The sequence below is a fragment of the Strigops habroptila genome, chromosome 6 (assembly GCF_004027225.2).
Source record: "Strigops habroptila isolate Jane chromosome 6, bStrHab1.2.pri, whole genome shotgun sequence".
Lineage (NCBI taxonomy): Eukaryota > Metazoa > Chordata > Aves > Psittaciformes > Psittacidae > Strigops > Strigops habroptila.
The window spans coordinates 66,370,465-66,394,892 of record NC_044282.2 but is presented as its reverse complement, the minus strand read 5'-3'; the positions used below and the strand labels follow the sequence as shown (position 1 = coordinate 66,394,892).

The 24,428-nt window shown below is 41.1% G+C and overlaps 1 protein-coding gene across 2 annotated transcripts in view; it reads right to left on the bottom strand.

Moving 5' to 3' along the window:
- MEIS1 (Meis homeobox 1) overlaps positions 1-24,428 on the bottom strand; it is a 108,187-nt gene that overhangs the window by 21,453 nt on the left and 62,306 nt on the right. For both annotated transcript variants that reach the window (XM_030489249.1, XM_030489248.1), the window contains exon 9: positions 2,244-2,320. In XM_030489249.1, coding sequence (XP_030345109.1) covers positions 2,244-2,320 — 77 coding nt within the window. The remainder of the gene's footprint in view (positions 1-2,243; positions 2,321-24,428) is intronic.

Below are 24,428 nucleotides of genomic sequence, written 5' to 3'. Positions count from 1 at the left end.
GGTATGTGTGCAACCTGCACGTTCAGCCATGGCCTCACAGCCTCCTTGTTCCTTAGCACCCATTACAAAAAGCAGGGGCTGAATTACTGCATTTTGGCATTTCTGCCCACCTGTCACTTAAGAAAGCCCAGATGTCTCTATAGTGTTAAATCTTTGTGCAGCTGAGGAGAGAAGGGAAATTATCTCAATAATTTATACAATTGTAACACCACAGCAGAATTACCAAACTAGCTCAAGCAGAGGAAGCCTGCCCTACATCCACAAGACTTCAGTTATAATGTATTTTGACCTCCTTTTTCTTTTTCTTCTCTTCTTCTTGCACATAAGAAACTTATAAAAACACATCTGACACAAAGTCAGAGTAAAAACTCCTCAAATCTCAGCCAAGATGGGTACTGAAAAGCACCCTGGAAAGTCACTCAGGAGAAATTCCACCAGCTTCAGTTCAAAGCATCTTATATTCATAATGTCGAAACCATTTTTTGATGGACCATCCTAACAGACACACTTGCCCATACCGAATCCTACGTTACCATACCCCTCCAAAGCAGCACACACTTGCTCCACCCCATTGTTAAATAAAACCCCTGATGAACATACACAGCTTCTCAAATGGCCAAAGTGCCTATCGTTAAACTGACGGACAACCATAACAATTAGAGTTTCGCCTGGATGAAGGCTGGAGGATGTAGAGTTGAAGCAAACACTAATTTTTTCTGGCTGAGCCAAAATACTGTGGGTCACGTTTCCTTATAACACATATTTCATGTTTAGTGCCTTTTATTCCTCCATTTTAAAGTAAGTATCTCAGAAGCATACTTCACATACACTAAGTATTTGGTATTTTCTTTTATTCAGTGTCTTAAAGGGCTTCAAAAAATTGATCTCCCAGGGCTGCTGTGGGGTCACAGAAATTGATAACCCTTACAAGCTATGCTTATGTGAGCCTGCCTGTGTCTCCCAGATAGTGCACTTTGTAAATTAATCCTCCAAAGGCAAATATATTGTAAGTAGCTTGTTATCTCTAAAGTACTAAATTGAAGAATACATGGGATTATATTGACAGAAATTACATTTTCTGTAATGGGGTTTAATATATCTGAAATCTCTCCCATAGGCTCCTACTCTCTCTAAGAGAGAAGGGTTTGTTAATGTAGGTGCAATGGACATCAAGACCAAATGTATTCACTAAAATGGATTAGGCCATGTAATCAGAGCTTCAGGAATATTAATCTCTGACACTTATTGAACGGAAAAAAACCCTCAACTTTTTTCTGCAAACTGGCATTCTTCCCTCCCTTTTCCCCAGCAGGCTCGCCGTTTGCCTTGGCCATTTTCTGGATATTACTTCAAAGAGGATAAGGTTTCCCATCATAAACACTAATCTAAAAATATTAGGACAATTAATTAGATACACTTAGTTTTACAAGGTATTAGATTGCAATACACTTCAAATAAGACACTTTGGGATAGTGGGAGAAACCTGCATTTCAATGCAGTAACAAAGGGTAATAAATCAAACTTTTTTTTTAAGGGTTCACTGTTGTGTTTTCATACTTAAATCACAAGTAATTTTCACTGGTTGCCTTCACCACATCCTGGACAGTTAGAAACCCAATATCCACTGCAGAAAAAAGCACAGATCCCAGTTTCCTTGAAAGAAATCACTTCTACAACAGATCAGGGGCTCCAGCAACTGTTAGCTGGAATAAATAAATAAAATTGCTCCACACTGTACTTCAGCAGCAAAAAGCCAGATTGTCCTCAAAGTTTATTTAAGCTTTTAAAACAAACCAGTAAAGAGAGAGAAGGATGTCAGTCAAAAAGGAAAACCCCACTACCAACATTAAAAAAAGCATGACAGCATCCCAAAATAACAATACGCTCTGCAGAAATGGGGTCAATTGCCCCTTTTTTCACCCAACATCTCAACCTCTTCCAAGACTAAAGTTCTAAAAAATGAACGTGGCTTCCTGTTAAAGAAGACGCACAGCCAGAAGGAGTGGTACCCAAATACGAAGACACTGAAATCTGCCCAAGAGATGGGAAAATAAATACAGCTTGTTTCATGCAGTAGCAAACCTCCTAGCTCCCAAAACTGAAACCACTCACCCAGCTATATCCCTTTTGCGCCAACAAACTGCTGGGGGAGAGCAGACAGGGCAAGGTGTGTCCTCAAAAATGCAAAGCGTTAGCCAGAGGGTGCCAGCATCCATATAGAAACACCAAGGAAAATTACTTACCAATTGTTCACTTGAAGTATAGTGAGCCCTGTGTCTTGTGCCAACTGCTTTTTCTGTTCTTCTGAAGGGTAAGGGTGCTATAAGACACCAAAATAAATATATACATTTAAAACAATGCTCTTTTTTTTTGCCTACTTTTTATTTTAAACTAAAAAACAACCCCCCAGACCAAAGCAGGAGTGTGACATCTATTGAAAGGTGAAAATGCTGAGGTGTGTCACTCTTTTATAATTATTAATGGGCTACTACATCACTTAATTAATGGCAGTAAAAGACAAGCCAATTATAAAGATTAGTGAAGTGGAGAAATAACTGCTTAGGATACTGGCAGTACCTTGATACTCAAGAAGGGTATGTGTTGCATTAGCTGAAAGTTTTGCACTTGTCTCAAATGACCGATTAGAGTCAAATCACCTCTTAGCCCCCCCTCGCCCCCCCCCCGTATTTCACAGAACAATAAAGAATGTGATAAAGCACTTCTCTGCAAAACTAAAACAAGCTGATGTTTTCTGAGACAGTGAAGGCAAATCTTGCCAGTGCCCCAAAATAATTTTCAAATAAGATCAGCATCCTGAACATAAACAAACGCCTGGATTTTGAACACAGGCCAACACAAGGTCAATGATCAGCACATTTTTGCCTGACATTAACATAGCTGTGCTGTACTAATCCTAAGAGACAGAAAATAAATACTGGTTTAATTGAAGATAATGTTAAAATTCAATCATAAGTTAAGTTTCTTGTGAGAACTTGATTGCTTTCTCAGAAAATTCGCTTCTGCATGAATACAGATTGCTTAATAAATCAACAGCAAAAAGCACATCCAAGTTTGAAAATTAGAAATATCATTTCTGTCCTTTCCCTCCATGTAAAAATGTCAGTATCCAAAAATTAAAAAGCCAAATATTGCAAACAGCACTCAGGAAAAGCCCTGTTTTAAGGATCCGGCTTAGTTTCTAATCTGGTCACCCAAGTCTCAGTACGCACAGGATTCAGACTTTGTCTGCTGCAAGGTACTTAATATTTCAAAAAAGATAATTTGATATAACTGGTCAGACCTACCCCACCATCCCATTTAGCACTTGGTTGTCACAAAGTATTTGCTGTTATACACACATCCCTTTTTTTCCCAAAACATTTCCATATTCTTTGGATGTATTCTTCGGCATAATATTACATGAGATGTAAACTGAAACCTTGTAAAGCATAAGAATTTAAAACCTCATAAAATTCCGCAATCTTATTGGTATCGTAACTATTTAGCAGATTTTATATATTCTTGTAAACAGCATATCTGACATCTAACAGCTATTTTACATGCCTGCATCACCTCAACTTTACCAAACAGGAATTTTTGTAGTAACTACGGCAACTTCCCTGTGCCCAACATGCCCATTTCAAAGCCCATCGCTGTGGCCACTGGCTCCAAAAGACAGGTTTTTTCATCCAAAACAAGTGGGGAATTTCCCATTCTTTTAACAATACTATTTCCTTCACAGGAAGCCTACAGGTAACTGGTACAGCTGTAAACTACCCCCTATATTTTCTGCATGAATGTGAAACAGCTCCAGAATTGCAAAGTGGATGACGTGGGGAAAGGGATTTTACTTCGTTTTTATGGGTAATTTGCATTTTACACATGCAAAAATATAGCATGAATTTTATCATCTGCCTTACATACACGTTCATCCACAACAAACACTTGTACTTGACTTAATGTCCATCTATCTGAACATAACATTTTGCTTCTCTTAAAAAAACCCAACCCTACAGAGATGATTTGTAACATTTTCATCTTTACAGCTTACTTCCCATTTCATTACTTTGCTATCAAGCACGGACAAAATCATTCTTTTTTTTCTTATTTCGCTTTGCCACCTTACATGTGATCTAATTTTAAGTAATTGAACAAACTGTGTCTAATTTCATGCAGCAAGCAATAATTACTAGACAGCCGCTAGCTATTGGAATTGAGAACTCTGTCTCCATTAAGCAATTTTCAATTGTTCTGGACTTCTTTCCAAATAGACAAGACTGGATAAAATTAGCCATCAGAATAATACAGTCACTGTAAAAATAATTGCTTTAAAAGTCCCAAACCCCAAATTCTTCCAATTGCAGTATGTTTAAGGTCATCCGATTATTCTTTTTCTCATACCCTAGCATAGTATAAACTTTTAATGATAAATCTATAATTGCCATAATCACATGACAGACTGGGACTTCACATAGCTAATCCCTCTTAGCTAAAGGTTCACAATGCGGCAGGCTTTTTAACTATGATTTGGTGGGGTTTAAAATAATCTTAAACACTGGGCATCCTTATTATATAAGCTTTCTGTGGATCGTACGAGTTGTTCCTTTGTAGGCTAAAAAAAAAAACCCATAATAAAAATGACTTGACAAAGAATCAGCATGCCACAGGCTAGGTTCCTATAAAAACATTCAAAGCCTTGTTGCATTCCCACCCACAGGGCTAGGAAGGCCTGTGCTATAGGCAAAGGCAGACATCACATTGCAATGGACAGAAAGGGCGAAACCCTGAGAACTGCCATTTTATAAAGAAATAATTTGGAAATTCAGTGGAAACTTGCTGTTGGTCTTTATTTCACCTGTTCAAGAATGACAGGTGCCTTCCAAAACCTTTCTAATGGTTGTTCAGAGGGATAAAGACACATGCACAGAGTTATGGTTATATATATTTGCACATATATGTATATTTGTGTGTGTATGTATAAATTATATCGAAATATTTATATAAAATATATATCTTAGTCAAATAGTTTAGTTTTAGGTAGACTTGTGACAAGCACGGAGTTGGACTTGATGATGCTGATGGGTCTCTTCCAACTTGAGATATTCTATGATTCTATATATAAATGTATCTATATAAAATATATGTATATATAAAAATATATATGGACGTGTGTGTCTAAAAACACTACACTGACTCCAGTTGTCAAGTCCACCTATCACTCTGGATCACTTTGGGATATCAAAGCAAATTGTACCACTGTTCAATAAACAGTGATTTGAGACCTTTACTTTGTTGTGTACATTAGCTCCTACCATTATCTCTTAAAAGCTTAATTATTTGCAAACAATTGATCAAGATGGGAATTGGAGAAAAGAGACGCTGGACCACCGGGAGAGCTGCAACGCATTAGGAGAGCAAACAGAATTACCTTTAGGTCTTATAATCAGAATTAACGATTGGGACCGTACGCGGGGCAGTGCGAGAAGCTGTAACGCTCTTGCTGGAGTGTTTTCCATTTGATCTGCATTAACACCTCGAGTGAAAGCCATAAAACGGTGATTACAGATGGGAAGGCTGACCCTCCTTCCCAGAACCAGCCCAGCTTGTGTATACTGGAAGGCTGCAGACAGGCTTTCTTGCCAAGGCCAGAGGAAAAGGGCAAATCCAAGGGGAAAAAAATAAAATGTAGGAAGCAAGCAGGTTGAAAAAAAAAAGGGCATTTGAAAGAATAAGGCTGACAACAGATAAGGACTCTGAATCTGGCTCTGGTATTTTCTGATCATGCCTGCTGCTGCTACAGCACTACAGAGCAGCATCCACCGAATGGTATGAGACCTAGTGCTTTTCCCTTCCCATAAATCTAGCACTGAAATGCGGATTGTTTGGCACCATTAATGTGTTTTTGAGGCTCTGTGGTATTACTTTTAATAATGACTTAGTACAGAAAGTGATTGCTTAATAACACCATCAAAGTCTGCATGCAAATGAAAATTATCCCTGGGGGATTTGCCCAGGGTAATATGAACAGTTAAGGAACATTTGAAAAGGTAAAAATAACTATGCAAAATATGAGTCAGAGCAGTCATTTTAGCAGTAACAAAGAAATCAAAGTGACAGAGAGAAAAATGTAACTTTCCATCATATTCTCTTGTCACTGTTTTATGAATGGTATTTAGAGAGCGGCAGTCTTAATAAAAGCCCCTTTTCAATGCAGCCGAGGTCATTTTTAGCAAAACAAACAATGAGATTCTTTTTTTTTTTACCACCTTTGACTACAGCCATTGGGTAAAGGCTCCAGCAGATACAGATGGAAAGCGTCCAAGTTTGTCCCTTAATGATACCCCTTGTCCAAATGTACTCCTTTCCTCAAATTTTCCACCCCAGGCTGCAAATGTTAGATGCCAGGACAGCAGAAGACTTTATCTTATCTGTAATGCAGTATCAATAACACTGGTTCCTCTCTGCCTTGCCCACCATAACAGCACATTGTAATGGTGGCAGACAAATATGAAAATAATCCTGCCCAGAGTTTACAGCTAAGATAACAGGAGGCAAAATCACCCCTTTCACCCCAGATTACTAATTCCTTGTGGCACCAAACTGCCTTGACACCAACACTGCCAACTGGCCTTACCACAGCACAGAGGCAGAAGCAGCCCCCAAGCAAAAGGTTGCATGTTACATTATAAGGGTGTCGTGGCAACCATCCAGTATTGCCCTTATCACTGCAGCACCGTCGCCTGGCTGACCATGCCAGGAGAACCATTTCGGAAGTCCTTTTATCCTTTTCCTCCAGCCCTCTGCCTTCTCCAGAGCACAGTGTAATGCACCAAAATGAGATGACCTTGAGCTAAACTCTGGTAGATGATGGAGAGAAACTACGCCCCCCAAAAAAAAAAAAAAAAAAAATTATGCCCTCCAGAGTGTTTATTAACTGTTTACTAACCTCAAAATAAAAAGAAAAAACCAAACACTAAGATCTTCTTGTTTCTGAAGAGCAACTCAGCCTACACCTAACTCAGCAACCAGAATAAAGCTCAGCCCTCCAGTGGCAAACTGCACGTAGATTTTAGGCTGAACTCTAAGACCTTGCTTTACCCAAACTTGTCAAGGGTTAGCTAAGACGCCAGCACAGCCATTTGGGTCTCTCCCCTTCCCCTGCCTCCTCCTGGCTTGTATTTGAACTGTTTACATTAGTGATCAAGTTGATCTACGAGAAATTGCTTATTTTTTTTAATATCCATAATGCTTTCCTATTGTCTCTTAGCTTTATGAATTAGTTTTACTGTTGCAGTGAATGCTTTTTTTGTCTCCTGACTGCACATTATCAAAGGGACACTTTGTGCCTGCCATTTGCATTACAAAAGCAGTGCATGGTGTAGTCTAAGAACAGAGCTTGAATTTATAGCAGTCGAGTCCTGGATCCTCACACATGCTGGCCTCCGAAAGAATAACGGGGGTTCCTGCATTTGCAAAGTAGCCAAAAAATGGTTGGATTGATATCCACAAAGTCACAAGATTGTAACCTGCTTTCTTCATCGGCCACCAGCGTATTTAGAGGCAGTGATAAAGAGAAGGCACTGAGTCCCCTTGCCTATTTTGCAGGCAGTGTGAATTGGTTTATAGAGCATCCCTGCGACCTGCTTTATATTCAGGCGAGGCTGTAAAAAGTTGCCAAGTTGAGGTGACCTGCTAGGGAGGGGGGAGGAAATCAACTCGGAAGCTGCAAACTTGATCCTGTTTATCCCACGGGACTGGCTTGCACATTGGAGGAAATACTAAACACCAAGAAGGAAGTTGTTTTATTAGAAATGCATCTATGAGGCTGGGAGGAAAAAAGCCTGTGCAAAGTTTGCACAGTCTTTTCCTTGGCTGAGAGCAGTGAGTCAGCCTGATAATGCTGTTGAAGTGTGAGCTGGCTTTGGCATTTAAAACTCCCCGTTGCTTTTTCAGCGCAGCAAGAAAATGCAGTCCATATGACATGGTCATGCTGCAGACAAAGCCAGCCTTTTCCTCTTTCAAAAGAAAATATTTCCTCAACTTATTATAATAGTTTAATATCGCCACAGTAAGATTTTTTCATAGCATTACTGTTAATAAATCCTGGTGCTGCCAGAGCTATTGAACTGCAAACTATGAATGCAAAATCAACAGGCGTGCTCAGTCTTGTAAAGTTAAAAATGCATCAAAACATGCAACGTGACAAGATGCTGCATCCCTGTATCACTATAGCAAGGCCATAAACTGTTGCTCAACTTCTGCATTAGCTCGTTCCTATGAAGTGCATCACTGCCCTTAGAAAAGGTTTTGCAGGCTGCTTTGACAACCCTGCCAAAATATAGAAGGTGAGGAAAGGAGGCAGAATCTGACTCTCATAATGTAAACACAGGGTGTAAAACACAGAGATAACATCCCAGAAGTTTTAATATCTGAACATGTGTTCACAGAGCAACCTGATTAAACAGGGGTTGAGTTGGTTTTGCAGGCAGGGGGGTGGAAGAGAGTTTTTGTGGGGGCTTATGATGGGGGGAAGAGGTACTGGCACCAGTGACACTTTTTAATGAAGAAGTTATGCTGGGGGGGGAATGTTCTGTGCTGCTTTTTTTTTTTCCTCCCCATTTGCCCTTTTGTAAATAATTTTCTTGTAAAAGTTGTCTGTGAACAAGTTTTGGCACTTGCTAACATAAATATCTTTTCCAAGGCTGATGGAGAGACATGGTATGGCTTGACATGCACTGCCAATACTTCTCTGGTGGCCCCATCAAATTACTCATAATGTGAGCACTCATTAAGGAAAAAAAGTTCAGATCATCCCTTGCACAGGATATTACAGAAGTCAGAAAATGGAAAAACCTTTTAACTCATCTAATCCATCCCCTGGCTGCTACAATATTATTCCTTCCATACCATATATTATTACCCGCTGCCTTTTCCAGTTGAGCTTTAGCTAGTCCAAGCAATGGTGCTTCTGCTATTTCCTTTTGGAGGCATGCTGATAGACCTCAGTGTTTGGAGCTTACTCTGGCTCCTACCAGTTTTCGGTTTAAGCTGAGCCTATGCAGACACTCCCACGCCATACCCGGGTAATTAAGTGGAGGTTTTCCCATGTTAAACATTCCTTTAGAGCCTGTATGCATGTGCACGCAGAAACACACACACAAGTGCTTGCAGACACACGTTAACTTCTCTTAATACGTTTAAGAAGTGATTTTTTGCACTAGTGTCATGATTATTTGTGCTAACGTAACATGGACTTTCACATCCTCTGCCCTGTTTGTCTTTATTAGTATTATTTTTTTGCTCCACCACAGCCAAAAAATAATCAAGGACAGGGTAATTCAAAGAAAAATTGCATTCAAAAGATCAGCAAAACTCTCTTCAGCACAGCACACAGCTGAAAACAATGAAATATTACATCCAAGTGACACCAAAGGAACCAAGGAAATGCATCATCTGACTTGAACCACATGAGAGCTAAAATTCACATCCTTGAAACATGGCTTTTCAGTTAAGCCGGTATCTTTATCAAGCGGCTGTGGAAAGGCAGGAAGGTGAACCCCAGCCTTTTGTAGGTGAGCAGGTTTTGGGAAGGAGATAAAAATATGCCCATCCCTGGCATGCTAAAGGAAATCCTGACTACCTGATAACACTATAAAAGTGCTGCTGTTGTTTTTAGAGCTGGCCCTAAGACAGATTAGCTCAGGTAAATATCTCCTAACCAGAAGCTTTTTCTCAGCAATAAGTCACTGTCCTTATCTACCTCAAATGACTTTCTAAACAGGTGGGCTCAGAAATAACTCTGCAAGCTCTGGGAAATGCCAGTGCCGGCTGTTGTAATCCCACAGAACTAAGCCAAAAGCTTTTATTTGTGTTTTTTGCTCTCTTTCTCAGGCTGCTTTGAGTACCTCAGGAGCTCCCTCTGCAAGCAGGCAATAAAAACGCTCCACTACACCTACCTCCCCTACCCTACCCACTGTAGTGACCAGGGTCATGGAGGGTTGCTGTATTCAGCCAGGTCCCTAATATCAACCACAGGCTTTTAGAACAGAGCAGGAGCTTTAGGCAGGTTCCCTGGGGTACTAGCACTCTTGGGAGCAGCCACCAAGCAATTTGGTAAGCCTCCTGCCATGAGCTCGGCTGCCTTTTTTCTTGGAGGGACCAAGCAGTCATGTGAAGAGAATTCAAGGCAACCACCACATTAAAGCCAAGACGGGGGGGGGGGTGGTTTCCAATTGAACGTTTTCTATTGGGAAAAAACCTCAAAACAACAAAAAACCCCAACACCCACCCCCCCCAAAAAAAAAAAAAAACCAGCAAAAATCCCGAAACAAAAAAAAAAACACCCTACCACTGAGGAAGGAAATGAAAAGATAAAGCTGCTATTTTGCAACACCACTTTGTTGGCATGAAAAGTCCTTGAACAGATGCCCCGTCCACCATTAAATATTCACAACATATCCTTGTAAAAGAATAAAGCCCACTCAACTTATAAGGAAAATCACAATGTGTTGTTCATAAAAAAAGGATGTATTTAAAGATCTGGGAGGAAGAAAAAAAAAAAATGAGGAGGGAAGAGAAAAAAACCCAAGCCAGCAAAACACCACCGTTCTCCGAAGAAGCAGAGACTCTTGGAAGTAGCGCACATTCTCCGGCGTTAATTTTCCCACTTAAATTACAGTGATGCTGTAGCCTCATCTCATTAGAGATCATTGTCCCCAGTAGACAGTTGTGTTTATGGGGGATTCTTGCTGTTCCACACCTGCTGCTCAGGTTGCTACGTGATAAAGCCTGCATACAAACAGCAGTCTTGAGGTTGCTGGACTGCAACTGATGAGCCCAGGCTAATTCAGGGGTGATTATGTAGTTTACTGGACCACTAAACCTCTTTAAGCTTGTAATTACTGCCTATTTGAGTAAAGAACATTCAAAAGCAATTCACTGCATCATGCCTGCCACAGCTGGAAGCAGGCTGCCAGCAGTCTGCAGGGACATTAAAAATCTACAGGGACGGGGATCCGAGCACAGCTCATAGGCACTGACGGCAGCGGCAGCCAAGTGCGTTCACATTCCAGCTCACCTTTCCTGACCAGGCATACTATTAAAGGTGCAATGAAAACTATAGAAAAGCAATAAAGATGACAAATACTGGGACGTAATTGAAAGAACTGCATTTTAATGACTCTCTCCCTCTTCCCTCTTCCCTTATACTGGCTAAAAGAAAAAAAAAAATTTAAGCCTTTTTGTCATGACAAGGGAAGGGAAAGAAAAGGCCTTTTGCAAAAGGGGAAATGTGCTGCCTCAATGTGAGTGTTTCTCGTTTGAAGTTGGGGGCTTTCCTCACGTTTTCAAGTTTCAGAAAGAATAAGTTTACTTGTAAAGTGAATGCACAGTAAGCCTTATTACATATTTAGCAGCAATGATGATGCAGAGCTTCTTAATCACTGAATCTTCATTAAATCCTCCTCATCAAGTCTTCATTAAACCCTCCAAGAGTGTCTCCAGACCTGGAACATGTACAAACCCCCTCTCACTGCTGCATCACTTGCAAGCACCTGGAAATGCCCCAAACCACCACTCTGCAAAACAAGTCCACCTTGAACAGTGACACAAAAGTCATAGTAGGCACATATAGTGCCTACATACATAGTAGGCATGGGCCCCTACTATTGAGACCAAGTTGTTTGGGTTTTTTTTTAAATATTAAATAAACATCCCTCTGATTCTACTTGTCTTTTGAGTTTTGAACCACTCCTTTTCGAGTCTGCCCCTGCAACTCTCAATGAGCAGGAAGTTATTAAAAAAAATGCCTTGGTTTTTGCATAATTAGCAGCCTTTGGGAGCGGGGTCTGGGGGAAGAAGAGCAGATGAAAATGAGACTATGACACAGGCAGAAAGGTTGGTAATGGGGATTTTTACAAGTGAGTAAACAAAGGTCTGGAGAGGATTGCTCCAGCAGAGCCAAAGAATGGAGGGAAGTTGCCAACGTCACCACCGAGCCCCGACATCGCGTTGGCTTCACCAGGAGCTCCGACAAGGTGGCAGTGCCTGCTCATGTGGCTCTAGTTGAAGAGCTGAGTCCTCAGAGCCCTCCCTTCCTCCAGGCACTCCACACCACCATCTCCCTGCTATTATACTGCCACGTGTGAGGTCCGTGTCGACGGGCCTAACGAGCCGCCCTATTAACTAACTGCATGAAATGCACTTTAAAGCCTCGCAGGACATTTGGAGATCCAGAATTCATCAGTGTCGTTTCCCTGCCCCGCTAACGACTGCCGCAGCTGCCTGGGAGAATGGGGTGTGGGAAAAAGCAAAAATAAACAAGGAAAATAAAATAAACCATTGCTATTGATACAATTAACCCTGGACTGAAGTAAATTTAAGAGATGAGGCCTCTTTCTCTTCTCATCTAATAAATTGCCTTGTTTTAAAAAAACCTGGACATCTCACCTGTAGTCTTAATTTCACTACATATCTAGAGAAATGAAAAAAAGGGGAAAAAATCCCATGCACGCCTGAGTATGCCACTGTTAACAAACATCATGTTTTAAAGGAGAATATAAAAGCATTCCGGAAGTTTGTTCTTAAAAAGCATGTAAATTCCCAGCCACAACAATCCTCCAACTAACCCTATCTGAGCTCCAAAGAGCCACGGGCTTATATGTTATCCAGCCATCACTCTTATTAATATTCATTAGGCAGGTCTACTTGCATTTTCATAAGCTGTGAAGGTGGCAAAAGAAACAATCAGAATTCTTTAACACACAGGCATTATCAATTCAACATCTGCCAAAGAGGAGTGCATACAGATCTGAGGTTGAAATTCAAATGCAATTTACCTGGGCTAAAGCTGGGCTTCACTTCCAAATACCCAGCAAGCTATTTCAGGTACTCTCATTTTATCCATCCCAGCTTTTACATCCCCACAAGTTCACTCTCCATTATTTTTACCTTTAAAACGTGAGTCCCTCATAAATTCAATCCTTCATTCCTTTAGCTCTGAGTTCTCTTCTGCTAAAATAGCCCAAGTTCAGTAAGATCGCATATATGAATAATACAGCCAAATTTTAATGCGGTAAACTTGACTAAGCAATTCTGCTTTCTGACTAGAGAATTCATTTATCTACACCCATTTAGTGTGTGAAATCCCTTTGACTGGCTTCAGGGAGCAGACCTGTGCAGGAATACAGACTTTCTGACCAGCCTGGGCTAAAATTTAACTCCAATGGATGAAATAAGAAGTCTCCAAAACAAAACAACTGCTGTAATTAATTATGTACCCTAATCAGCAAAGAAACCTGGCTGATAATGGTAATGAATTTAAGAATAAACTAGATATGCATTTCCAGGATGATATTTATATGCGCAAGGACATGCACCAAAAAAAAGTGTGATTTAGATCTTCTGAGAGTCAGGAAAAAGCATATCCCAATTCTCCCCCAAATCTCCAGATTCAACCATAAATTAAAACGCATTTGCCCACAAATGCAGTGCATCTTAATTGCTGTCCTTATAAAAAAACTCATTAAAAAGGCTCGGATCATCTCCAAGATGAGACTCTTCCCTCTCAGCAACTTGCTTGGACTGAGAGGGCTCTCCCATAAAAAACAACCTTTTCCCCCTTGAAGTCAATGCAGTTCTCCACCGATTTCACCTGGCTTCCAAAAAACTCTAAAGACCAAACTGCACCCTCCCTCATGGAGGGTTGGCAGGATGAAACTTTGCATTTCAGTGGGAATATTCATGGAGAAAGGCACTTCTCAGGACTTAGCATTGACCGATGCTCGGGGGTACAAACCCTGAAACGGCAAACTTGTCTATGGCTGTGTAACTTCAGATATGGTGATTAGCTACAGCAAATTTGGCCAAAGCCTGGGGCAGCTGAAGGATATGTCTTCATCTTTGTAAGGCGAGACCCTCGGTGGGTGAGTTAAACAGGATGATGGGATAGACAAGGCCAGGACAGGGTTTTTTAGAAGGGGGTTTTCAAAAACCCGAAGAGAGTCAGCTACAAGAAGCCAGTACCCACCCCAGTCCCAACCTGAGCATCTCCTCCAGCCTCTGGTTCAGTCTCTTTTGAGGTCTGAACACATCAAGCACCACGCACATGCTATGCTTACACAGATACTTCCATAATAAGAGAGACAATCAACGTAAAAGAGACAACCAACAATCAAGCAACAGCATTGTGAAGTGGCATGTCACTTTCAGCACATTTATGGTATGATGACCATTAATATTTTTCAAGGATAATAACACATAATAAATTAATTTTTTTCAACACCAAGCTCAAAATCCCCCTCTCTGCTTCCCCCTCCTTTCTGAACAAAACTCCACATTTCTTTTAGAAAGACTTAAATGAAAGTAGCTAAAGACCAAAAAAATGTCACCACTAACAACTTACAAAGTAGGAAAGAGCAACCAGGCACATTTGATCTTGTTCTATACACAAACCTTTCTAAGATGACTGCTCCAATTAAAAAAAAAAGTCAAATTTATCATTTTGATGATATGAAATTATGAACTTGACTATTATATGCATATATTTTGTTTAATGGCTTCATTTATTTTAATAACAAAGAGAAACCAGATCTTTACAGATGAAAGCTTTATGTCATGGCTTCGGTGCAACTGGGATTTTTAAAATCTGTGATGTTAACCAAAATGTGATAATGGATGTTCTCAAGGGTCCTATTTTATAGCATTTTATGCAGAGCCAAACTATACGCGAGACATTACAAACATCATGTTTAGCCCTATTTTAAGAAAGTAGAACTGACTCCGGCGTCAGAGGCCCCTGTAATTGTTTTCCGTCTGTTTCTTGTTCCTCTGAACAGTTACTTGTGCAGCAAAGTCTGACTGTAGAAATACTACGACAAAGGCATTAGCTCTCCAAAGACTTGTTATAAAATGATATTGAAAGGCACCACTTGTAGGATTTTGGCTAGGAGGGGACAAGAGTGATCACAATGTAACTACTATATCTATAGCAGGCTGCCTTGAAGGGTCTGTTGACATCCAGAAGAAGAGAGGCACAAAAAAGATGCTTAAAAAAAAAAAGATAAAAAATGCTAACCCTGCTACTGTTTTTATGTCAGTTGATTCCTAGCGTAGAGATAATCAGAACCACTTCATCAAACTTGATCATGCTCTCAATCCTTCTGAAGAACTTCTCATCTACTCCACTTTCTTTTATTTTTATGTTTGTAGATCGAAAACAGTTGTTTCAGGCAACAGCGGCACTCATGCGTATATATCATTAAGGATTCTCCTGTTTAATATGTTTTATACATGTATATACATTCTTATGCAGGCAGAGGTGTGCGCGCATATATGGAGGTTGATGTAGTTTCGCAGGCTATGTCTCTACCCCCAAAACCAGGGACCTGACCACTGTTTTTGGGAAGGGAGCCCAAGATGGCAGCTCATGACTAATGGCTGTATCATCCCTGGCTCGGTGGCGGCGGAGCCCCAGGTCTGATCTGCCAAACATTCCCTTCGTCTGCAGCCGATCAGCAGATGTAAGCACATAGGCCCTGTCAGCTTGACATATCATTCCTACGACAATGTCAACGAGTATTAATGTTCAATTATCTGTCCTAGAAATAACCCTCGCCTTTACGCATTGTGTAACTGGGCGCGTGGCACCGCGGTAATCCAAACGACAAGGGCAGAGATGCCCGCGCTCACCCACTCGCTGTGAGTTGGCTTCCCAACATCATGATGACATTGCCTCGCGGTAGCGCATGGATGCCTTCCCCCTCCTTGCTCTCCCTGGTTGTGGGTGGTTTTTTTTTTTGGAAAGCATGTTCCAAGGACCCCAAAGACCTTTCTACTCCTCTTCACATGTTGTATGTCACCCATCAGCATGTTGAGATATGCTCAGAAAAGATGTATTTTGATTTCACGCCCATGCAGAACCACAAGGAGTTTGTTTGCTTTTACAGAGGGCCATAAGCTGCCCGTTACCTGGCAGCCTCTCTTTATCTGTTGTGCTCAAGTATACGTATACATATACATAGCTCATTCACCATCAAAGCAAATGCCAACAGCAGCTTCTTCCAGGGCTGCCCCAAGATCAACTCAACCCCCGACTGCATGGCTCGAGCAATTTGTTCAAATGAAACATCACAGATTCTCTTTGTTAAAGCAAGTTTTAAACTAAGACCCCCAGTAGAGAGAAGATCTGAAGAACAAACACGGGTTCATTCCTGGCATCTTTTACTACTGTTCAAATACTAAAATTATTGATCAGGCTAAATTTAAACAGGACTCTCAGAGCAAAAACCTTACCAAGTGTTTCTTCTTTTAAATCAGCGTTACAGTCAAATTACTGCTCGTTCCAATAGGCTGTAATGGGGTTTGCACGATTTTGTGCATGTGTGTGTGTGTGTGTGTGTGTGTTACTATAGCATAGCTTCCTTGAACTAACATTCAAAGGTTATCAGCTCTAAGTTATGCTTGCTAAGTCTTCTTATACAACCCACAATCGGAGGGAGGGAGTGGGAGGAAGTGGTGTGATAACCAGTGCCAGTTTTGAGATAAAGCCCTCTGCCTAATCTCTGTTTATTTAGACAACCATCTAACCGTAACACTGGGCATAAAAACAAGCCAGGTGTAGGGCTGAGGGAATTTCTCCTGCCTTATCGTGATTGCATTATATTTTGGGGCAAAAGGAAGCAGAGCCTTTTTCATTTTTTTCCCCAAGATAACTTTGAAAACTTAAATAATCCTAGAGTTTGAGGTTTTGATGTTTGGATTTGCTCAGCTTGCTGGGCTTTTTTGCTTTGTTTTGTTGAAAGAGGAGGTGTAACAAAGTACGTTTTATTCCGTGCTTTTGTGTTTCTGGAGGTTTTGGAGAAAAAGGTTTTGCCATATCACAGTTAAGAATGAAGAGCCTGCTCTGAAACATTTCCCACTAGAGGGGATTCAAGGTGTTTGGAACAAATATACATATCATGGGATCAAACTGGAGTAAACTGAATAGCTTTTTAAATGTATTTTACCCTAAAGAGCTGACAGAGGGGCAGGCGCCCAGCACACCTCTGCAGTAGCAGCACTGAAGCTGCTTTGCCAATGCTGAAGCTGCTTTTCCAGAGCGGGTGCCAAAATAGAAAAGCTCTTGCAGGTCAGGCCATAAGAAGCAGCACCGTAAGGCGTCTGGCTGAAGGATAACTGATCCTTCTTCCAGCTTCAGCAGCAATATTAAACTGTGCTGGGAAGCTTGCATGTCAGCTGATGGCTCTATTCCTCCCGCCATATGAGCCCAAAGTCGCCTCCGACTTTTCAAACATGTTTTCCCCTTTTTTACCCCCCCTCTGATAATTCACCCCACCGTTTACTCAATCATTTTAGGTAGGGGGAAGTGATGAATGTTGCTGAGTGCCAGTTTTTTTGGTGTGAGATGAATAACTCCAAGGAGCAACTTACACCAAGTCCCAGGCTCCTGTCAGCCCTATAATTGATGATGTTTTCACTGTAAGGGGTGGGTACTGGGACACATTAGGGCTCAATAGGGGAAGTAAACGGAGTAAATTGACTCAGCAACTATGCCTTTTACCATGGCTTCTAATAAGGATAAACTGATTACTGCCAAATGTACTTTAACATCATATGGGGGGGGGGAGGGAGGGGGGAACAAATCGATCTGCTCAAAAGAAATAAATGCCGTACTAGAAGTTTTTTTAAGAGTGAACTTCTATATTCAGAAGTGTAGAAGCACGTTTCAGCAGCATGTTGCTGCTTCTTTCTGAGTTGCCATTTGCCACTAAACCAAAAATTAATTTGCAGCCTTAAAAGGCATCCTAAAGATGAACACTGCAGAACATTTGCTAGAAAGCCAATGTACCCTTTTTCTCATCCCACTCTCAAATGACTTCAATAACAAAGAGATGCACAGCAATGCTCGCTCTGTATTTCAAATGCTGACTTTATGTCAGCATCTTTTTATGGCGACTGGGAGACCGGATGCTCTGCTTCTGCGCCAGGCTGTGGGGAAGGCAAGCGGGCAGCCGCCCAGGTTGCCAGGGGTGACTACAGAGCTGACAACCCTGGGATCCAGCAAAACCCACCCTGACTGATGGCTTCTGGGTTCCTGCTGACCTTTGATCCCTTCTGGTTTGGCCGGGAACAATAGAGCCCGTTCACTGGGGCCCCTTGCACGTATATTTAACGAAACCGGTCATCGCCTATATGCTGATTAATATGTTTGCTTTACATGTGGTGGGAGGAGGACCACAGCCGTCCTGCACCACTGTGCAGGTATGCACCAGCTTACCTAGCTTGTATGTCACACAAAGAAAATCAAGAAAATCCACCATGAGGCACATAAACATGACTAAAACAGGTAAAGACAAATTTGGCACTGATGCAAGAAGTTGCAGAGGCTGGCGACGGCACCAGGAGCTATTTCCCCATGTACCCGAAAACCTGTGCTGAGTTTCTGTCACTAGAGATTTGGTGCTGCTCTGACACCGAGGGCCATCAGCAGCTCGAACACGCTCTTGCAAAGATGCTGCTGGCTACAGCAACCATGGAGGATGCTGTCCGACCCTCAGCAGCAGCTTCCATCACCACATATTGTCACCATAGCAATGAAGCTGGATGTGGGCAAATGACAAGGGTCTGTCATCACTCAGCCTGTCCTGACAACCTTCAGCACCAGCCACTCTCATACAGCCTCAACAGGCAAATACATCCTCAACGGGCCCCAAAGTAATAATCTGTTCTTCTGCAGTGCTATCATTTCGCTGGCACTCCCAGTAGCCATGTGCAGCCCTTATACCCTGTGGAGGTGCTTTGTTTTACTCCCCAGTGCGTTTTCATGCTTTAGGGAAAAGGACACGAAAAGCGAGGAAGGGGGGAGCCAGAAAGAAGGCAGCGGTATCCAAACCAAGGATCAGAGATCATCAAGAAACAAACAAACAAACAAAACAAAAACAAAAATAAAAAAGGGAAAGGAAAAAATGTGTTGCACAAATGGCAGTGAAACATGAGAATTAATGTTTGAAAGGAACACAATGACACTTTCCATGCAAGGGGTTCAGCGAGGAATAGGAATGTTATTGTGAAAGTCAAAAGCTCCCTTTTAATATTAAACATGTTAGTTGTATATAAAATGCATCCTTCCTTCACAGAAACAGGTGTTTAGGTTGAAGTCAGGATAACTGGCAAGGTAGCCAGGCTGTTACGGACAGCAAATGCGGCCAACACACTGCTCTGCCTTCATGCCAACACCAAAATCGGGGGCCTCAGCTATTTTCACAGTTCTCCCACCAGAGATGCCACAAAGAGACAATTAACTTGGTCTACTTCCCCACTGCCTTGGTGGAAGTACAGTAAGAAAAGACAGAAATCAGAAATGGCAAACACTATCTCATCTAGAGCTCATCTGCCTGGTTGGATTAATCATAATGTCTCTATTTTGAGAGAATTCCCGCGCGGGGTCAGTTTTTACTCATCCCACCCATGCAAACTCGCCCCTTCCAATCCCAGTGCGTGCAGAAGCTGGTGAAAAAGATTCAACTTAGTGGTTACCTTACTTAGCTCATCTCGACCACGCACTTCATATTTTACTTTGCGTTTAGTCATACAGAATAACCCAATTTAGCAGCGATCCTATGTATTGCACAAGCCCTCTCACCATTTAGAAAGCTGCCTTTTAATGATATTTAATTTAGATTCGCTTATATGCTACATTTGCTAGTGAACACATTGGCTACATGGCTCTTATTTAACATGTTCGCCATACCCCCACAGCGTGCAACACGCTCGCCAGTCCATGGCAGCCCTGGAAAGACAATTCACTGCTTGAACATTTTTAAACCTGATTTACCGTTCCAGAGAAACAACTACGCAACTAATCTTCCAGGACAAATGTAACGCCCGAAGAGCAACTAAACTGAAACGTATAAATTCCATATATACTTAAAAATATTATTGTCTGTAATTTAATATAACAATATTTCTAGTCCTATAACCTTGCACGCAGAGGCAATTTCCCAAGCATTAATACTTAAATGGGTCATATGCACCACATCTGTCATTCTGTCCTGAAGTCTATGAGGCACAACCAAGACTCTGCAAGCCTATTGATTTTTCTAGCATTTGCTTTAATTTACTTAACCATTGAGAAATCCATCAGTACATAAAGGGCAACTGTCCATTACTGCCTCATTTGCAGACATTCTTTCCCCTCATTTTTTTTGGTAAATATTTCCCCTTAAATCGCTGTGTGTTTACAGTGTAAAAATGAATCTGGAAAGTGCTCACACCTGTTTCTGTTCAGTAACTGCTGCACTGAGGTATATGTAATGTGCTTAAAGATAGAATAAATATCTAGACATTATTACATCTGTGTGCAAAGGGTGGTAAATTAGATCCTAATTACATTAACAGGGATTCTGCCTCCCAGCTTAAATTTTACATGAGCACTCTGTAAAAATCCAAAAGCTCTGCTGTGGTTTCTTTACGAGCTGGTGATTACAGCTACTTCCTATGCGGTCACTAAATATTCTGTTTACAAATAAATGAAGAAGCTTTGAGCCAACTTGCCAGGGTAATAATCCATGTGTGTTTTTTTTTAATTCCTCAGCAAACCTTTACCACATAAGCACGGCAACAATCAGAAGCCCTGGCTTCATCTAATTACTCTATCACATAATTTCACAAATTGCCTTTTCACTGGGGAGCCAAGTGCAAAACACGCTCACAGTGGGACTTCAGGCAGCAGCTTTCATTTACTACTCATTTCTTGTTAAATTAAACACAAAAACACCAGTTGTGTGAAAGAAGTCAAAAAGAATGCTTGCAAATGAGCCAGACGAGTATATCTTATATTTATACCATTTGCACAAAATAGCTCATTGGCAAGCTGGATTTTTAATGGCACCATTATTGCCTTTAACCCTTTTAAAGCCCAGTGCGAGGCTGGTAACTGGATCATCCGATCAAACTCAACCTGGTGAAATAGCCTCAGGCAGCATATCAGCCTTACTAGTCAACATGGCATCCTTTAGTTAATAACTGTTGAGATGAACAGCGTGACAACTTTGCCTCCACATAACCCCTCCAGCTTCCCAAGGGTTTAATGGGCTCAGGGCAGAATTTGCCCCATGAATTCCTGGCTATTACAACCACCTAATATGATGGAGGGACAGTCCTACAAAAAAATTGAGTGGGATTTCTAAGTCCTATTTCACCTGGTACTGCCCTCTGAGGTGTGGGGGAACCAGCGGGACTCGGGGGCAGAGGGACCCGGAGGGCCAGACCCCTGCTAATTATGTGAGCACTAACAAGGCAGGATTGCAAGCTGCCACCGAGGAACACAAATTATTGTGAAAATAATTGCAGCCAGCGTACCATCACCTGTGGAAGTGAACCAGGGGTTACATGGCTCTAACATGACATTTTTTACATCAACAAGTACAAAACTAAAACACAGCCATTAGTAATTAAAGCTGTTCCTTTTGTAGCACCAGAGCCACTAGGTCAGGTACCGTTTTACATCAGAAACCAGGCCTTGATGGTTGTAGATTTGCCAGCATTATCTGCACAGGGAGGAAAAAAAACATTAGCAGCAGCTGTCTGTGTGCCTCGACATTGAAAATCCTATTCATACAGACAGGTGGAGTAATTTAAAAGCCAATGTGGTGCAATTTTGATGCAACTAATGCCACTGTTTACTAAAACGCCACCATTACTGCTGTTTATGAAAACATTAGTAAAATTGCATTTTATTCATAAGAATCCTAAGATTTGGGTTATTAACAGCTTCAGAATTATTCTGCCCGGAACTGCAGCTCACAACCCTTCCGGGGTTTACAACCTGCTGCACCAACGGACCCATGCTCAGGTTTCAACAACGAAATCAAGGGTTTATCCTCTGCCATTCCCACGCTAGCACAGTGCAGCTCCTGGATCAGCACAAAATCCACGGCAAACAAGCAGACTTCTGCCAGTGAATCTATTTATTAGCCAGATTCATCTAATATGGCATTTACCTTCCCAAAAATACCACTAGGGACGCCAAAAGTTCTAGTTGACATAAATAAGGGTAGTCTAGGAAAGACTTTCACTTCAAAGCCGACTTCAGGTAATGAATAGAGCAAGCCACTTAATGCAGAGTTCTACCATTTCCCTTCTGAGTTCAAAGAAAGTCCTTGGAAAACATATTCATACCATGAACTGACCCTTGGTTTTACTAGTGTGAATCAAGACCACTTTAGTGCCACTAACATGACAACCTCACTTGTTGCATCACTGGTACAAAGCATCATAGTGGGAATAAGATTTTTTGTGTATTTGTTGGTTTGGGTTTTTTTTTTTTTTTTAACATATTTCCAAAATGTTCTATGTATAGGTTGCACTAGAAGAGGTCAATCAGCAGCCAAGTAAGGAATATTCATGCTATACGTAAAGTCTGAGAAGTATTTTCTGGGCAGAAGTTTCTGGTTCATGAAGCAGAAGATGCAGTGGTAAGTCTCCTAGACCTTGCATTATTAAAATGATGGCCCACCACTGAAGTGAAACAAGTACTCTACTAAATACTATGGGTCTAAATCAGGCAATGATGCAAAAGGTGAGGTAAATTAGATAACTACATATTAACTTAAACTCTTTTCTGCCTACTTACCTTCTCTACACATCTATTTAGCACTACTGTAGCTTACAGGGTGAGGAGCTGGAAGTGCAAAGATGAGTCTGATCAATACATCTGTTCATATATTGAAAACTGGATTTTCAGCTGAGCATTTTGAGGGAAAGGGTGGCATTACCCTTTGAAAATTTTAATTTTCCATCAACAGCAAAAAAATTCTCTACCACAAGAAAAGTTTTCTGTGGGTAATTTTGATGGGCACACACTAAATATAACCAGTTAATACTAGGAATTAGAACTTCTTGAATATAGACAATGAGAAAAAAATGTGTAAGCTGTAGCAGTGCAGATTCTGTGTAGCTGAAGGTAAATGCAGGAAAAAGGAAACAAAATGAGTAAAAAACCAACTTGCTTCTAATGCCTGTCCTGGAGCAACAAACAGTCTATATTCACCTCAATATCGCTGTTTTGCTTCATTCAGACAAGGGTTAAGTTCACGTAAACAGATGTAGGATACTCTATGCCAGAGCAGGGGAATGCATCTTACACAACTTGATGTACCACTTCCAAATGTGACCCTATTTGAAAGGCAGCTTATCTTACACCACAGATTAACACATCTCATCAGATATGCGCCTAACTGGTTTGGTGCTTCATATTTTGGCACTTTACCTGATCTGATTAAGTCATTCGCTAGCTTACACTGGTGCTCTGTGAAACTCCTTCAAGGGTGAGGAGATTGGTAATAAAAAATTATCACTGGCACTTATATACATAAGCATATCTGAGAATCAACATAGGCTCTTTTGTAGCAACTGTGTTAGAGGACAAGCTAAACAAACGACTAATAATGAACAACCAAGCCCATGAATTTATCCTAATTTCCTGCTCACCCACTGTTTGGCAAGATATTGCTGTTACCTTTGGTGTACTCTATATTGCAAATTATTTGCCAAAATATTTCGGTGGATACTTCCAGATTTATAAAATGGTGGTCAGACTTTTTCCCTCCCCCTCTCTGCCTTCAAAACGTGATACTTGAATCTCGTACGTCTGCTTTGACTGCAGAAAGACTACGTCACATAACACATTTCTGTGCCTTGACTGGAGGAGGCTAATTTCAAAAATGAAGTTGCACATGCAAAACGTCACAGCTGCAAATATCAAAAGCAAGTAGAGGGTGGAGAAGAAAGCAAAGCATCTACTGTTGACTTAAAAATTCTTATTACTGCAAACATTCTTGCTGGTACTCATTTCCTAGAATATTTATGCAAACAAAAGGAGATCTAGTACAACCAGAGCAAGTGTAATTTAACATCTGAATTAATGTTTATCATGTTTCAACTTTTCAGTATTCCCTTGCTTCTACTCAGATGTGAAATTCTTCTGGTGTGTAAATACTAATGTGTTTCAGCAGCTTCCAAATAATTCAAATTCTTTAACGTGCCGGTGGCTTCCACATTGCTACAACAGTGCCTCTAAGGTGGAAACTGGGGGAAACTGGGAAAAAGATAAAATAGCCCTTTGGGAATAGACACTCTCCCTCTGCAATCTAGCCCAGGCTGTTGGCTACCTTCTGATTTCAACCAAAATACTCCCCTGGACCACTGTTGTTCCAAAGACCTGCAAGGAGCCCAAGGTGAGTTGTCTCATACCATGTAGTTTAAAACAACATGATGGGTGTCTTCATCAGAAATGAGACTGAGTAATAGACATGGAAAAAAAACGCAGATTTTATAACTACACCACACTTCTGAATGCGAGAAGAGCCTAAGTGAAGAATCTGGTTTCCTTAACCAACTGACTAAAGCACCCTATATTTTTCCTTTCTGGT